The sequence below is a fragment of the Thalassophryne amazonica genome, chromosome 12, assembly GCF_902500255.1.
Source record: "Thalassophryne amazonica chromosome 12, fThaAma1.1, whole genome shotgun sequence".
Lineage (NCBI taxonomy): Eukaryota > Metazoa > Chordata > Actinopteri > Batrachoidiformes > Batrachoididae > Thalassophryne > Thalassophryne amazonica.
Genome location: NC_047114.1, coordinates 69,361,382 through 69,378,680, shown reverse-complemented (window position 1 = coordinate 69,378,680; position 17,299 = coordinate 69,361,382). Strand labels below are relative to the sequence as shown.

The 17,299-nt window shown below is 38.7% G+C and overlaps 1 protein-coding gene across 1 annotated transcript; it reads left to right on the top strand.

Annotated features, from left to right (window-relative positions):
• Positions 1-1,409: 1,409 nt before the first annotated feature.
• Positions 1,410-13,932, top strand: LOC117521905 (zona pellucida sperm-binding protein 3-like). The gene is made up of 8 exons (XM_034183268.1): positions 1,410-1,792; positions 9,885-10,000; positions 10,078-10,181; positions 10,286-10,460; positions 10,559-10,676; positions 11,460-11,545; positions 13,135-13,358; positions 13,586-13,932. Exons 1-8 carry the CDS (start codon positions 1,457-1,459, stop codon positions 13,621-13,623), a joined length of 1,197 nt encoding a protein of 398 aa, XP_034039159.1. The 5' UTR covers positions 1,410-1,456; the 3' UTR covers positions 13,624-13,932.
• Positions 13,933-17,299: the final 3,367 nt, after the last annotated feature.

Genomic DNA, 17,299 nt, shown 5'->3' with positions numbered 1-17,299 from the left:
CAAGTCAACAGAATGCAGTAATGTTAGGAATTTATTTTGAAAGTCCAATTTAATAATCAACTTTTTGTGAAGTGACAAGGAAATGTGCATTTAAAAAATATATATTTTAAATCTAACTTGAGAAGGAAGTGTGTGATTTATCACCAGTCAAATGGATTGCAGATACTGGATTTGTGTCAAATATTTGTTTTAAAATAACCTGATCTCTGATAAGTAAATAATTAAGTAAGCAAGAATTAACTACTCCCCATGTTTTCTTCATAATTTGTCAGAAATTTACAAATTTTGCATTATGTCCCATGTGACATTCCTGCCAAAATTTTTACATAATTTAACAGTGGTCAACTTTTGTTGACCACTGATATGGTCAACAAATCCTCATCAGTTTTGGATTAAAGTGGCCATGGGCCGCTATAGATTATACTTATCTATGGGCCTTTATATAATAATAATAATAATAATAATAATAATAATAATAATAATAATAATAATAATAATAATAATAATAATAATAAGTAAATCTCGAGTAAACCAGTTTCTGAAACAGATCTCCAAGTGAAAGCATGGCTCCACTTGCAGATGTATATAATATATAAATTAAAAAAATAACATCAATAACAAAGTCACCCTTTTTTTTAAAAAATAATAACCAAGTTGTCATTAGTAATAAGAAAATGTAACATTTTTTATGGGACTTGAGCACATACTTTATTAGGAAGTACATTATGGGTATTTTTTATTTTGTTTTTATGAGGAAGAGGACAACAAAAGCAGATTATTATTAGATTTCAGATATAATGATGAAATAAATCTAAAGACTAAAAATCTAAAAATTTATAATAATTTATTTTATTCTCATTTAACTGTTTTTAAGCATTGCAGATTTGGATTTATCAAATGAAATATTGCACTTTTAGGTTAAGCACAAAGGTCACCTTAGTGATCACCAGACCTAGGCTTTGGAAATGAAAGAAACTGACAAGTTCATTGCAAGATGCATCTTACTTTATATATATATATATATATATATATATATATATATATATATATATATATATATATATATATATATATATATATAGCAAAATTATCCTCACATAATACTAAATGATTATAATATAAAGTTATCAGAAACGTTGCAGCCAAAATATACACTTGTAGTGCCACCTAGTGGAGCAGACTATGCAGAGCGCCTAAGTTATTTATCATAGAACTGGCAAAAAAAAAAAAAAAAAAAAAAGAACTAGAAACCGATCAACTAAACATTTAAAATAACTAATTAGCATGCGTGCATGTATCGTTTCACAGTGATATGACCTTTGACCTTTGCACCCATGTGTTGCGTTCTTAATCAGTGAGATGACGCACATCTGTGAGGATTTTGTTCCCCCATCCCTTCAGTCGTTTTGTGAACGCTCCTGCACGCCTTACAAATCCTGATTATTCATCTTTAATAATGGCCTGTAACCTGTGGCGATGGTTCGTCGTGCTTGTTGCGCAAACCCAGTTTGCTTCACTCCGCGGTTCTAACGCAAACTCCCCGAGCGGGGCTTTAAATGTCAAACAGCCACGCGCCGGGAGGCCCCGGCCCGTGGCGGTCACGTGTCACCCGGATTCGCTGCAGGTTGTGGTGCAGGCTGACCTATTTGACCCATTCCTACTCGTGGATCGCGCACATCTGCGCCTCGGTTCAGGTTTGCTGACAGACGGGAGTCCGTGCGGTGCAGTCGCACTCGGAGAGGCGCAGTTCACCATTCAGGCGCGTTTGACGGAGTGCGGCACTAAACTGTCAGTAAGTGTGTTTTTGTCTCTTTTTATCACAGCACGCAAAGATGTTGCAGAAATAACTATGTACTTTCTTCTCTGTGTCGCCACACTGCGGTGTTAAAGGTGCAACAACGTACTCCAGATTATAGGATGGAATTCCAAGGCAGGATGCACAAAAGCAGTTTGCCAGAACTTTTTTTAAGTTACATGAGGTAAAGTTGGAGGTGGCAGAGCTGAAGATGCAATTCGCTTTTGGAGTGACGAGGATGCAGGGTGAGGAATGGACATATCAGAGGGACAGCTTAGGTGGGACTGTTGGAGACACAGGGGTGAGATTGAGATGGTTTGGACATGTGCAGAGGAGGGACCCAGGGTATGCAGGGAGAAGGATGCTGAGGATGCAGCCACCAGACAGGAGGAGAAGAGGGAGGCCAAAGAGGAGGTTTATGGATGTGCTGAAGGAGGACGTGACAGAGGATGTTTCAGAGGACAGGGTGAGATGGGAACAACTCATCTGCTGTGGCGCCCCCTAACGGGAGCAGCGGAAAGAAGACATGCAGAAGGGAGTGTGCAGGGCTGGTGGACAAGTGGTTATAGTGCACTTTGTTTCAGTACATAAGGTTCCCAGTTCAAATCCCACCCCTGCTGGTTTTTCCATGTAATGTTTATTTGTGTCAGGAAGGGCATCCGGTGTAAAACTTGTGCCAATTCAACATGCAAATCCACACTGGATCTGCTGTGGTGACCTTGAGTGAAAATAAGGGAACAGCTGAAGGGTCTTACTACCTTAATGCAGAAGGGAGTGTGGATCCTAAAACATGGAGACCTCTCAGAAACGTTATTATGCAGATTGTCATTTTTATGACATTTCTGGCTATATTGCAGAAAATTACCCCATTTTAAAACATCTTCTACAATATTTTATATATAATTAATAGTAATATTGTAGAAGATGTAGACATACCAAAAAATGGATTTGGGTTTTAGTGTCAACCTGAATGGAATAACTTTAAAGAAGTTGGATCCAATATGGACCAAACTTGGTGGAATGATAGTCAGTGAAGGACAAAGTGACTTGAGTTTTGAGAGAAATGTATTTAAAATTCAAGGTCACAGCACAAGGTCAAAGTTTTGGCCTGATGCTTACAATGTAGAGATTACAGAAGAATGACAAATTTGGTTAATATTAAACACATGAAGTTGTGTTGCCTTTCTGTTGGTCACCTGTGCTTTTGGGGTATCTTGAAAGGTTAAATCCATTTGTTGGTTACAGATAGTTTGCTTATCAAAGTGGAATTGAAATGAAACAATCAATGCAATTGGTGTAGATTTGTAACTTTAAGTCAAAACAGTAAAATCACAACCATTTATGAATTATAACTTTTTGTACACATTCCCTGGATTTGCAGAGCCATATGTAATTGTGCAACAAAAATGATTTCTGTTAATAGAAATCGGCACTCTTATATCCCGCTGTTTCAACAAGTCAAGAGCTGGATTCATGACCAATTCCAAGACACCAAATGTGTCTCGTACTTCATTTGCATTCACTGTAAAACTCAATGCGTTAGTTGAACTCAAACCATCTGAGGAAACCGATTGCCTTAAACCATTTGAGTTTGCCAACTTAAATAAAATAATTTTCAAAAATTTAATTGTTAAAGTTTTAGCAACTTAATTTATAGTTAATTAAACTTGTGTAAATCTAGTTTATGTTTTTCAATAAAAAAGTGACAAATTTCTGCCTAAAAAACCTGCATTACATTTTGGATTAAATTTTTTGTTTTTATGCATTCTGTGGTTTACTTGTTGACTTTGCGTTGTTATGACTCCGCCCATATGATCTCGGGCATGGAAGTCGGACTCTCTATCCAGAAGGCTAAAACCCAGGGCTCTGGTCTTGTAACCAGATAATTCTTTTGAGCTGTTGGGAGTGAGGTATAATAACTACATATGCACAGCGACACCTGCTGGCCTCCATTATTTAAACTCAATTAAAATGAGTGAATGGAATGTACTGGAGATACATCACCAACACTTAAATGCCCCAAAACGTTAAATGCACTTAAAGGAACTGAGTTGTTATAAAAATGTATTTTTGAGTTAGTTTAATTAATGGAAATGAGTGACTAACTTTTTTTCAAAGTTTGAGTTACATAAACTTAATTATTGTATTAAAATGGAGTGTTTGGTTTAACAGTGTTGCAGAGTAGGTAGCTGAGTGGGATAAGGAGTCAGACTACACATCTGTAAACCTGGGTTTGATTCCTGGTTTTTACTACGGGTCTGTGTTTGGACAAGATACTTGCATTGTGTCAGTCTACCCAACTGTAAATGGGTACTGGAGTCTCATTCACTAGACACTGCGAAATCCGGTGATAAGCACCAACAGGCCTCAGGCCCTATATAGGGACCATACTGCTCATAAAACTGAATTACTGTAAGTGTAGCCATGATGTACAAGTCCACATGTTCATGTTTCATGCCTGACTTGTCTCATGCCTATAAGAATGAGTATTTGTATTAACAATAATCCTGACATTTATTTTGTTCAATCAGATTCAGGTCTGGGCTCTGGCTGGGTCACTCAAGGACATTCACAGTTGTCCTAAAGCCACTGTTGATATCTTGGCTGTGTGCATTGGGTCACTGTCCTACTGAAAGATGAACCTTCGCCACAGTCTGAGGTTAAGAGAGCTCTGGAGCAGGTTTTCATCCAGGATGTCTCTGTACGTTGCTGCATTCATCTTTCCCTAAATCCTAACTAGTCTCCCAGTTCCTGCTACTGAAAAACATCCCCACAGGATGATGCTGCCACCATCATGCTTCACTGTAGGGATGATGCCTGGTTTCCTCCAAGCATGACACCTGGCATTCACACCAAAGAGTTCAATCTTTATCATCAGACCAGAGAATTTTGTTTCTCATGGTCTGAGAGTCCTTCAGGTGCCTTTTGGCAAACTCCAGGTGGGCTGCCATATGCCTTTTACTAAGGAGTGGCTTCCGTGTGGCCATTGTACCATACATGCCTGATTGGTGGATTTCTGCAGAGATGGTTGTCCTTCTGGAAGGTTTTCCACCCTCCACAGAGGAATGCTGGACAGAGTGACTGTCAGGTTTTTGGTCATCTCCCTCACTAAGACCCTTCTTCCCTGATCACTAAGTTTAGATGGGTGGCCAGCTCTAGGACAATACTTGTGGATCTGAACTTCCATTAACAGATGATGGCAGTTAATGTGCTCTTTGGGACCTTCAAAGCAGCAGAAGTGTTTCTGTACCCTTCTCCAGATGTGTGCCTCGAGACAATCCTGTCTGAGGTCTACAGACAATTCCTTTGACTTCATGCTTGGTTTGTGCTCTGGCATGTATTGTTAACTGTGGAATCTTATATGTGGTGTGTGTCTTTCCAAATCATGTCCAGTCAACTGAATTCACACCAGGTGGACTCCAGTTATGCTGCAGAAACATCTCAATGATGATAAGTGGAAACAGGATACAGTGAACCTCAATTTTTAGCTTCATGCCAAAGGCTGTGAATATTTATGTACATGTGACTTTTTTATATAAATTTTTAAAAAATCTAAAAAAAAATAAAAATCACGTCATTATGGGGTACTGTGAATAATTTTAATTGGAAAAATGTTTCCTACCATGAATTTGTAAATCTTTGTCCTACATTTGTTCATAGAATTTTGCAAGTATTAGCTGATCTGTGTGATAAGTATTATCCAAAGTTATGCGGGGTCATTTATGACCCCGGGAAGATCTGAGATTTTTGACAGTTTTGCTTTAGATGGTATTGTAATTTTCCAACTCTAATCATTGTATGTTACTTTTTGCAGAGAAGCATGGCTAACAGACAGAGAATGGCAACATGGTGGATTAGTGGTTAGCTCTCTTGCCTCACAGCAAGAAGGTCATGGGTTCGATTCCCACATGTGGAGTTTGCATGTACTCCTTGTGTTTGTGTGGGGTGCTCCGGTTTCCTCCCACATTTAAAGGCATGCAGGTTAGATGAATTGGAAACTTTGCAAGGGAGACCTGTACAATTGTAAAAGAGGTGTCGATCTCAATTGGACTAACCTGGTTAAGTAAAGATTAAAATAAGAATAGCGAGATTTGCAGCTGCACAAGCATTGATACTGATTCTTGATGCCCAAAGTAAGGATGGAAAGGATGATGGACAAATACATTAGACAGTGAAATAAATATGAAGAACCACAAAACAAACATTTATACAGTAGTATTCAAATATAAAGTCAATGGAGTCATAAATAATTGTACTGTCATATTCATCAATAAAATAGCTTGATCGCTTGAGGGTTAAAGGGAAAGCTGTGACTGATTGCTTACATAACAAAGTAGTTGCACAGCATTAATAGAAAAACACACACACACCTCCCATTAGACGTATACCTCTTGAAACACACTGCAGCCATCAAAGGGAACAACCAAAACAAGTACCATTGCATCTTGCTTGAGTGAATATCTACAGTGCTGCAACACCTGGGCCCAGAGGCAGATGGCAAGCATTACCTGTCAGAGATTATCCTGGAACAAACACGGGCATTATGGGGTATTGTGTGCAAAATTTTGATGAGGAAAAAAAATCGAGTTTGGAATAAGGCTGTAATGTAAAAAAAAATGTTGAAGGAGTAAGCCCTGTGAATATTTTGTGGATGTACTGTATATGAGGATGGTGCAGGATACGTACAAGGACAGTGTTACAACAGTGAGATGTGCAGTAGGAATGACAGATTCATTTAAGGTGGAGGTGGGATTACACAAAGGATCAGCTCTTATTGCTTCCTTGTTCACAATAGTGATGGAAGAGGTTGATGGACAAGATCAGATAGGAGTCTTCATGGATTATGATGTTTGCAGATGACATTGTCATCTTTAATGAGTACAGACCAGGTTAAGTCTAGCCTGGAGATATGCTCTGGAGAGAAGAGGAATGAAAGTCAGTAGGACCAAGACTATGTATTAATGAGAGGGAGCCGAGTGGAACATTGCACTTAGGAGTTGAGGTAGTTGAGGCAGATGAGTGGGTTAACTATCCAAAGTACCTTACCTCACCTTACCTGCGTGAAGCCCTTTGAGGCAACTCTGTTGTGATTTGGCGCTAAATAAATTAAATTGACATCAAAGTAATGGAGAGTGTGTTAGAGGTGACGATAGAGTGGAGAAAGGTAGAAGTGATTTGTGACAGGATATCTGCAAGGGTGAAGGAGCAGGTTTACAAGACAGTAGTGAGACCAGCTATGTTGTACCGCTTAGACGGTAATGCAACAAGAAGACAAACAGAGCTGAAGATGCTGGGAGTGATGAGAATGGACCGGATTAGGAATGAACACATCAAAGGGACAGCTCAGGTGGGATGGTTTGAAGACAAAGCCAGAGAGGTGAGACTGAGATGGTTTGGACATGTGCAGAGGAGGAACCCAGGGTATATAGGGAGAAGGATGCTGAGGATGGCACCAGCAGGTAGAAGAGGGAGGCCAAAGAGGAGGTTTATGGATGTGGTGAGGGAGGACATGCCGGTGGTCGGTGTGAAAGAGGCAGTGGTGGGCACACTTCCGATAATCCCATAGCAGATAATTATTGAAGATAATGTTTTCAATATCACATTATCTTTTTAGATAACTTTAAAAACCATTATTGGACCAATTATCTTCCTATTAATTTTTATCCGATAATGTTTAAACCGATAAACAAAATAAACAAAGCTGAACAGCGACAAGCATTTTTAAAATTAGTTCAGCACCCACCTGTTAGGTTTTGTAACAGACGCATAACCTTTGCAAACAGAAGAGAAGTGCTTGTATAAAAAACATCTCAGTCCTCTGCAAACAAAGAAAAAACAGCCCCAAAAGGAAAAAGAGAAAAACATTTCCTTTAACACCATACTGATATGTTCGCAATATGACCTAAGTCATCCAGAGGCATACATTTTTAACTTATAGTTCGAATTTTAACCAAACTAATTTTGGACACGTTATTTAAAATTACTGTCATGTCTGAAGTTTCATAAAGTAAAAATATCAGATATATGTTTTAGTTTTAAAGTAATGTGCTAATTTTTAAGGTTTTGTGAGCACATGCTCTGCCCCGCAGTGCATTATGGGTAGGATGATGTAATCTCAGTACGTCACGACAGGAGAAATGCATTTCAGACACTGTTCAGGCTCCACGGACAACAGCATTAAACGCTAGTGCCTAAAACTCTCTTGAATATATTCTCTGCCTTTATAGATGTTGTTTTTTTTTTTTAATTGCGTTTGTTAAATTCCACGCATTTTAAATGTGAGCAGACAAGGATTATCTAGAATTTTTGAAAGCCTCTACTGGCCAGTAGTGTTCATGACAGTGTCTGGGAACCAGTAGATGGCAGTGTTCTATTTATTTTGACCCCGGTTATATCAGATGATTGTCAAATCAACTTTTTTGCTTTGCAAATGGCTTTTTTTTTTTTACAAATGAAGTTTAAAAACAAAACTGCAAAATAATAATAATAATAATAATAACATTATTACAAGACAGCTCTGCAGTGTTTGCACAGGCACAGTGCGACTGGTTGGATGCTGCTTGTAGCTTTCAGCAGCAGGATAACCTCACGATGGCTGACCACAATAATATATCAAACAGGTTTGTTTCTCATTCGACCATACGATCGTCGATCAGGAGGTGGTCGTCAGATGTTGACCGCAGCTTGATACTCCATGAACACTACACGATGCAGGACGCACAATTAACCTGAAACTTGGTCCAAAAAATTCCTGCATGAAAAATCATCTCGCACACTGTAAAGCACGTTTTACAACATCAAATGAATGTTGTAAAGAGAGAATGTGGAGAGAATGTGCGCAAACATGCGCACATTCTCTCCACATGCAAAAAATTTTGCGATGACACTTCCAGGGCTCTGTAAAAATGCCTGTTTTTACAAATAAAAAAATGGAATATTTTACAAAAGCACATTTAAACACCAACACATGACAGATGTCACATTAACGTGTTGGTTTACATAATGAATGACTGAACCAATCAGTGTTTAGCAGAGGCACGTTTACCCAGAATCCTTTGCGATCTGTCTCTTTGTTACAAAACATCAGAATTAGTGCATTATTCAACATTAAAAGATATGTTATATTTTAACTTTGTACAAATGACAGAATTGACATTAATGGAGTTATTCTATCGGTATTAATGTTATTTATAAATCAACACCATAACTCAATATGACTTTATTTTTCAAGACCTCCGCATGACCGGAGCTTTGTCATTGATAGAGAGCTGGTTTTACGGCTGCTCTCAGGGTGCCTCTGTGTTTGGAGGGCTGTAATAAACAAGAGCTTCCAGCAGGGGCTGAATGTTAAAAGAAAAAAGTGTGGTCTCATTGTTTGGGTCTCGGGGTGCCTCTGTGCTTGGAGCGCTGTAGTAAACAAGAGCTTCTAGCAGGGGCAGACTGTTGAAAGAAAAGTGTGGTCTTATTGTTTGGGTCTGTTATTTTTTAATATTATTAGAAGCTATTAAATTTGTTTTGCTAGTAGTTGTAAATGTGCCAGAGATAATATTGGAATTTATCTGTAACTTCCAATACATTTTTGGGTGGTTTATTGTTTTATCTTTATCGAAGTTAATTTTTTGGTTATCTGTGCCCACCACTGGATAGAGGAAGCTACAGAGGACAGGGTGAGATGGAAACTGTTGACCTGCTGTGGCGGCCTAATGGGAGCGCTTGAAAAAATTTCTTGAAGTTGGGTCAAAGACTCATTACGGGATCAAAATTCTACCCAAAACTGAACCTGGACATGGGTCGACGGCACCTCAGATGTTGAAATTGCATTTATGTTCTTGAAGTTGACTTTTGTCAGTTTCATCTGTTGATCCTTGTCTTTGTTTTTTACACTTGAAATTTGTGAATCATACACAATCTTCAAAGCTTTAATTTATATTTTACATGTATTCTTCCTAATCACTGCTTTGCTACTTTTATCTTCATGAAAGTACAGTGAGCTGCTTGTTGTGTAAGAAACATGCTATACAAATAAAAATGTTAATAAAGACAACTATTATAATTATTTATTTATTTTTTGTCTGTCTCCTTTTTCCAGTCAACCAAGGAGAAGCTGGTTTATTCTAATGTTCTGATCTATGCACCCAAACCATCAGCTGACGGCTTGGACAGACTGGATGGAGTAACTATTCCTGTGGAATGCCATTACGATAAGTAGGTGACGTGTGCGTCATGCTTTCGTGGTCAGTTAAGAAATGTTTAAATTGTTGCTCTAAGCACTCTGATTACAGGAAATGTGCTGTGGATGGAGTGCCTCTGCACCCCACCTGGGTGCATTCGGTCTCCACGGCTGCAGCCGAGAATGAAATGAAGTTTGAACTGCAGCTCATGACCGGTAACCATGCTGATCTGATATTTTATCGTTCTTGTGCTTCTTCAAAATAAAGCGATGTACTGCGTCACAGCAGGAACATCATTGTTTGTTTTTCGACTTTGCAGATGATTGGCAGCTGCAGAGGGATTCTCTTGCTTACTATGTGGGTGACCCTGTTTATTTTGAAGTGTCCGTCATCGTCACTAAACACGTTCCATTGAGAGTCTACGTTGACCACTGTGTTGCCACAGCAACTCCTGATGTTGAGGCTGCCTTAAGATATGACTTTATTGAGCATGGGTCAGTTACTCAAATGCAAAATGCACCAAATTTAAAACACAATCAAGTAAATATCTTCTATTTTGCCTCTTTTAATGATTAGGTTCTTGTTCCAACAGATGTCTGATTGATGCTTACCTGACAAACTCTAGTGCCCGTTTCCTACCGCGGGTTAATGAAGACCGGCTCAGGTTCCAGATAGATGCCTTCAGGTTCTACCACGAGTTGAGCAATCTGGTGTGTTAATCCAGTTATCACTTACAAGGGCATTCCCTCCTAACTGCTTCACGGAAACAAAGTTCAGTTGATCTGCTTCAGTAAATGTCAGTGACACTCCTGTATTGCAAGTTAGTCTGAATGTACTTGTGGTCTAAAGAACAACAATTTTTACCAGTGCTTAGGCTGCTAACCATAGCTGAAAGGTTGATAATAAACCATAATTGCGCCTTTCTAAACTCATTTTGTATGGTGTTTTGTAAATTGCTTCATTAAGGATTATCTGAGGGGGGAGGGATGCTAAACATTGGATTCATACAGAAACACAGCTGTTTGGGAGTGCGTTCTACCATCTTGGATGTTATTTGTGTGTGAGAGATGGATAGATATAAGCAACCAACAGACGTATGTCCCGCTGCGGTCACGATGATTGGCAGTTGCAGTGTCACATCACATAGCATTTATTTTGGCCACGCCTAGGCTGTAAAACACCCATTAGGATGGAAAATGAATGGCAGCTGATCTGTTTGCCTCGGTCTCTTTATAGCTAATGTGACCAAGGGGTTAATGGATGTTTGAGTGAGAGTGGATATGGTTGTGTGTACTTGTGGTCTGAAGAATGTTTTTTTTTTTTTTTTTTTTTTTTTTTTTTAAATCAGGCTTTAGGCTGCTAATCATAGCTGAAAGGCCCATAATGGCACCTTCCAAACTTGCGTTGTATAGTTATTGTATCAAATTCAACCAAGACCTGAATTACTTAGATTTGTTTGCTTTCACATTGCACACTGAATATTTTGCCCACAGATCTACATCAGCTGCTACGTGAAGGCCGCTCCAGTCGGGGTGGCAGCCGACTCTCAAAACAGAGCATGCTCTCTGATTGAAAACAGGTACTATGCTCATAGTGTAATTATTGTGAAAAGGTGACTGCTTCCTTTGTTGGACAAACTATGGCACCAGCATCCTCTGTGATCTCATTTGGATATTGCATTTTTAATTTTTTTTAAATTGGATCAATTTTGAGTCAGTCCTCCATAGATGCCATGCAGCTGACTACCACATTTTTCCAAACTTTCTTGGAAAGAGGCAGTAGTCTCATTTTGGGCTTTCTGCCTCAAAGGACACATGTTCAGCATATGGATGTACCACACAGATTGTGTAAATGTCCGTCCATTACAACAAAGATGAGTAAGATGATAGGGATGAAGCCAGACTTCCAGAAGTAGAATATTCAGCAAAATTTTTACCAAATGAAATGACTTATTTTTGCTTTAATATTGTTTGATAACTTGAATAAAGCTTAAAGTATGTTTTTACATCAGCGTCTACAGGAATCCAGTGCATGGTTGCCCCTATGAGGGAAGAAAACATGCTGTGTACATCATTGCACCAAAGATAAACTGACATCTTCATATGTTATCATTTGTTCTTTCACGACAATATTTGAAGTTAACTTGGAGTATCAGTTAGTCTTGGAATGAAACATCTGTCTGTGTACATCAGGGCCATAAGTATTTAGACACTTGTCCAATTTCTGTAATTTTGCCTCTGTACACCACAACAGTGGGTTTTGAAATGAAACAAACATGAACTTGTGTTGCAACATCCAATAATACAAATTATAACTTACAGCCAGTTTTTTTCAGGCAAATCGGGCAATGATACATAAACATTCCAAGTCGCTGAATGTCTGGAATCGAATTTATCAGTCATTATGAAATACTGTGTAATATTGCATGGTAAGTCTTTCTGAAATGGGGAGTCCTTAAACTGTGACATTGCAAGAAGGAAACCAGTGAGGAAATATGCCAATGATAACATTGGAGTCGTGGGCATTTGTGGGTGGGATTGGAGAAACTGTGCATAATGCAACTTTTGTCTATTGTATTGCCTGTTATGACTTCATGATGGCGTGGAACAGGGGATTTTCCTCACATGTGACATTTCAGCCAGTTTGTTATAAATAAGATGGGTGAGTAGAACCTAAATTTGATGCAAGTCCTCTGTCCTACTCCACTGTGAAGCAGTGACTGGTGGTATAATGCACAGAATTCGTGCTGTGCAGTTTCTCCAGTCACAGAAGCCTATACCACCTACAGAATTGTGTTGGGTGTCTTGTTGACTTCCCTCCATGACTCAAATTGAGTACTGCCTACTCCATAGAGATCTACTGTGTAGTATCATGAAGAAAACTAGATGATTTGTTTGAACAATACTCATATTTAGCTTATCCAATCACTTGTGTCCTCTAAAAATGGAAGGATTGTATAAAGTCTAATTTCAACAGTTATGATACTTGTTAAAACTCCTAAATTAAATCTGATGTCTACACAACAAGCATATATTCACTGGCTAACTTCAAGTCTGTTGTAGTGTAGACTTGAAAAGGCAAAATTACAAAATGTCATTATTCAAATACAAATGGGCCATGTACATGTCCTTGCTGTACTTTCTTAACTTTGAAAGTTGCCTCTATCAGGTGGCGTTCAGTAGATGGGAATGACGATGCATGTAGACGCTGTGACATCACATGTCAGGCCGAGAATCTTTGGACCACAGAGCCACCTACAACAAAGGTGGACACCAAAACATCAATTGTCTTGATGAATCCGAGGCAGTCCCCGGTCCATTTTATGCGTTACCATCCAACAATTGGCCAGTCTGGGAAAACTGAGCAACATTCTACTGGATTGCTGAAGAGAGGTAAGTACTGTTTTTTTTTTTTTTTTTTTTTTTTTTTTAAAGCAGGTTAGTGTAATTGGAGTGCACAGTCTTCTTATCTATATATCCCTTCTGCAAACCAAAAATATTGTAGTGTTGAAAGCATCAAAGTTGATGAAACATGCATGTATTTATGTAGTCAAATTACAAAAAGCATCTGCAAGAGCACATATTTTGAACACTGGCATTGTGGTGTGGTTGTCTTGCAGAAAGGACCATCCAGCTGGGACCCCTTGCAGTTCTGTAATCCAGCAGCATTGCCATCAAGTCAAAGATCTTTTTCCGGATGTTCTGATCACCAGAGTTTTAAGACAGCACAGTGGAGACTGCTTTGATTGTAAAGACCATGCTGCTGCATTTAAAGCCTGCAGAAGGCGTGAACCCTGTGGGTAGAGATTATTCTCATCATTCAACATGTCTCTTGGGATGAATGTTGCTGCAGTAAATCACACCGACAACTTTTCTCAAGGAGAGTTGAGACTTTTCACCCACTTACATCTGTTTTGTCATGACGGTTGCATCATGTTTTCCTCTAATAAATAATACACAAAGCCAACATGTTTTTTTTTTTTTCCCCTTCTTACACACACAGTACAGCCAGTGTGCTAGACATCACTGTGTGAGGAGTCAGTCAATTGTGATATTTCACTTGACTGAGAAGTTCAGCTGTTTTGGCTCAGTTGTCACCAAACATGGTATACGCATTATGCACAGTCCATTCAGTGTTGCCGTGAGACTGGGTTAGGAAAAGTACATTAATCTATGGGTTTGTGCCGGGGGTGCAAAAATTGGACACTTTTTGTGATGGGGAAGGAATTAGTTTTGTGACAGGAGCACAAAATGTGGGAGCGGGGGTCAGGGTTATGGTTAGAGTTGGAAGGGGAAGATTATAAATGGCAAAATAAAAAAAAATTCACAAATCTGCTTTTTGCAAGAAAACATAGTTAAGTTTATCAATGTTTGCGCGGGGTGCCCTGTGGTATTTCTGGTGTGGTGGATGCAGCACTGGCGTATGAACATGTTATGGTAGCCGACAAGTTTTATCTAACAGTTACAGTTGTCCTTCCTAAATGAAGCCTGCCCACCAGCATACACATTTAGTCATGTTTCCCGTGGTGCGAGGCAAGACAGGGGAGTTGCTTTTATTTATAAAGCTAGGTTTATTTTATTAACTGTTGGGGGTCACAAATATAATTTGAGTATCTGATTCTCCTCTCTGCCCATGATGCTACATATTGTATGGGGAAAAAAATTGTCATTGTTTATAAGCCCCAAGGCCCATATTCTGAATTCTTAAACAAATTTGGTGCATTCATCTCTAACTTGTCAACTAGTGCTGATAACATTTTGATCATTGGTGATTTTAACATTCATATAAATAAGCTCTCTGATCCTGTGTAAATCATTTATGGAAATTGTGGATGCATTGGGATTCCAGCAATGCATTCAGGGTTCAAGCACATTAGGGGAAATACTCTGGATTTGGTTCTTGTATGTGTTCTTGCTGTCATGAATACTGACATCTTGCCCCTTGCATCGGTGGTCTGACTACTCACTTACTAGGTTTACATTTATACTGCTGCGTTTAGTGGAGCAACAAGCTTGCCTATTACTGTGGCGACGCATTAAACCTTCAACTAGGACTGAACTCGAAGCTAGACTGCCTGATCTTTTAGCTTCAAGTTTGCAGAATGCTCAGTCAGTAGACAGTCTGGTGGATAGTTTAAATTCAGTACTCAAAACACTTAAGATTGTGCCACCTCTTAAGGCCTGGCCTTCCCAAAGTGTAGTCGCCTTGTTTCAAAGGTTACTTGTGGGCACAGCTAACCAAAAAGTTGGCTTTGATAACAGCTAATAAGTTAACTGAAAAGTTATCTTTTATAAAGCTAAACCAATAAACCACTCAAAAATTTATCGGAAGCTACAACTAATCGATAACCGATAACTTCCAGTATTGTCTCTGGTACACTTGCAGCAACTTCTGTCTTTGTGCACCCTGCCCACTGCTGGAAGTTCCTGTTTACTACATATTTCGCAGCAGTGGAACAGTTGAGAGGAGCTAAGCTCAACTCTACACACACAAAACAAACCATTATTCCTTAACAGGATACGGCCAAGCCACCGTGAGGTAGAGGCCTTGGAAAATAAAGCAGTTTTGACTTGTGGTTTTGGTATAAAAAAAATATCTCCATTAATGTCAATTCTGTCATTTGTACAAACTTAAAATATAACATCTTTTAATTTTAAATAATGCGCTAATTCTGAAGTTTTGTAATAAACACAGATGCCAAAGGGATTGAGCCTCCGTTAACACTGATTAGATGACTCATTCATTCTATGTAAAAACCAACATGTTAATGTGACGTGTTGGTATTTACATATGAATGTACTTTTGTAAAATATGCCATTTTATTCATATGTTTAAAAAAAGCCATTTGCAAAAGCCAAAACTCGATTTGTGGTTTTTCACCCGTCTGATATAACTGGGGTCAAAATGCATAGAACACTGCCATTTTCTGGCATCCAGACACTCAGACCCTTTCCCATAATCCTTTGCCTACCAATTTTTTTTTTCATGCGCTAGAGTTGCTGCTGTTTAAACAACAGAATCCATGATAATTGTAAATTAACATTATACAACAAAATGTACACTTATTTCTTAAGAGGCTGCAACAACTGTCGTGCAAAGGATTATGGGATATCTCAATACTTAGGGTGAATACTGCCATGAACACTACTAGCCAGTAGATGGGAGTAGAGACCGTGAAAACTTGCCAAAACAAATATTCCAAATTATCCGTGTGCTACATTTAATCTGCGTGGAGAAGCAACCTGAGCTGCTTCTGGCATTTTTACATAAAACACAATAACGTCTATAAACCCAGAATATATTCACGAGAGTTTTATGCACAATATACAAAGAGTTTAATGCTGTTGTCCGTGTGGAGCCCGATCAGAGCATCTCAAATGCATTTCTCCTGTCGTGACTGTTTTGAGATTACCCATAATGCACCTTTCGCACAGCATGTCCACACTAAAGCATTCAAAATTAGTGTAATACTTTAAAACTAAAACATATAGCTGATGTTTTCACTTTATAAAACTTCAGAAGTGACATTAATTTAAATAACATGTCCGAAATTAGTTTTGTTAAAATTTTAACCATAAGCTAAAACTGTATGCCTCTGGATGACTTGGGTGATATTGCCAGTGAGTTACTACGGTGTCAAGAGAAATTGTCTTGTGACCAGCTCTTCTCTGACTGCAGAGGATAGAGTGGTTTCTCCTGAAACCAGCGCTCTTCTGTTTACAGAGAATAGGGCTGTTTATCTGCTACAAAACATTTAACAGGTAAGTGCTAAAATCTTTGATATCAGACTTAATTTTTTTTACTAAGATTTATTCACTTCACTTACAAAAACATGTTAGCGATCTAAAAATTATCGGACCAAAATTTATTGGAAGATAATTGGCCTGATGATGGTTTCAAAGTTATCTGAAAAGCTAATCTGATAATGAAAACATTAGCTTCAATAATTAGCAGATTAGTGGAAGTGTGACCACCACTGGTTGCAGGACCTCAGGCAGAAGGCTAGAGGTCTGGAACGGAAATGGCATAGCTCCAAATTAGGTGTTCCACCTTGCATGGCATGATGCTATCGTAGAGTATAAGCATGCACTATCGACTACAAAGTGGGCCTACTATTTTGATTTGATCAATAAAAACAAGCACAACTCAAAATTTTTGCTTGGCACGGTAGCATTTCTTATCCATGGATGGCCACCTCTTAGTCACTCTCCATTTGTACAGTAGTGTTCAGAATAATAGTAGTGCTATGTGACTAAAAAGATTAATCCAGGTTTTGAGTATATTTCTTATTGTTACATGGGAAACAAGGTACCAGTAGATTCAGTAGATTCTC

What these genes read in the sequence shown, in the direction of transcription:
- LOC117521905 (XM_034183268.1), top strand. Translation starts at nt 1,457, where the DNA reads ATGGCCTGTAACCTGTGGCGATGGTTCGTCGTGCTTGTTGCGCAAACC. An exon ending in AGTGCGGCACTAAACTGTCA is followed by an intron (nt 1,793 to 9,884) that starts GTAAGTGTGTTT and finishes TCCTTTTTCCAG; the next exon opens with TCAACCAAGGAGAAGCTGGT. An exon ending in GTGGAATGCCATTACGATAA is followed by an intron (nt 10,001 to 10,077) that starts GTAGGTGACGTG and finishes CTCTGATTACAG; the next exon opens with GAAATGTGCTGTGGATGGAG.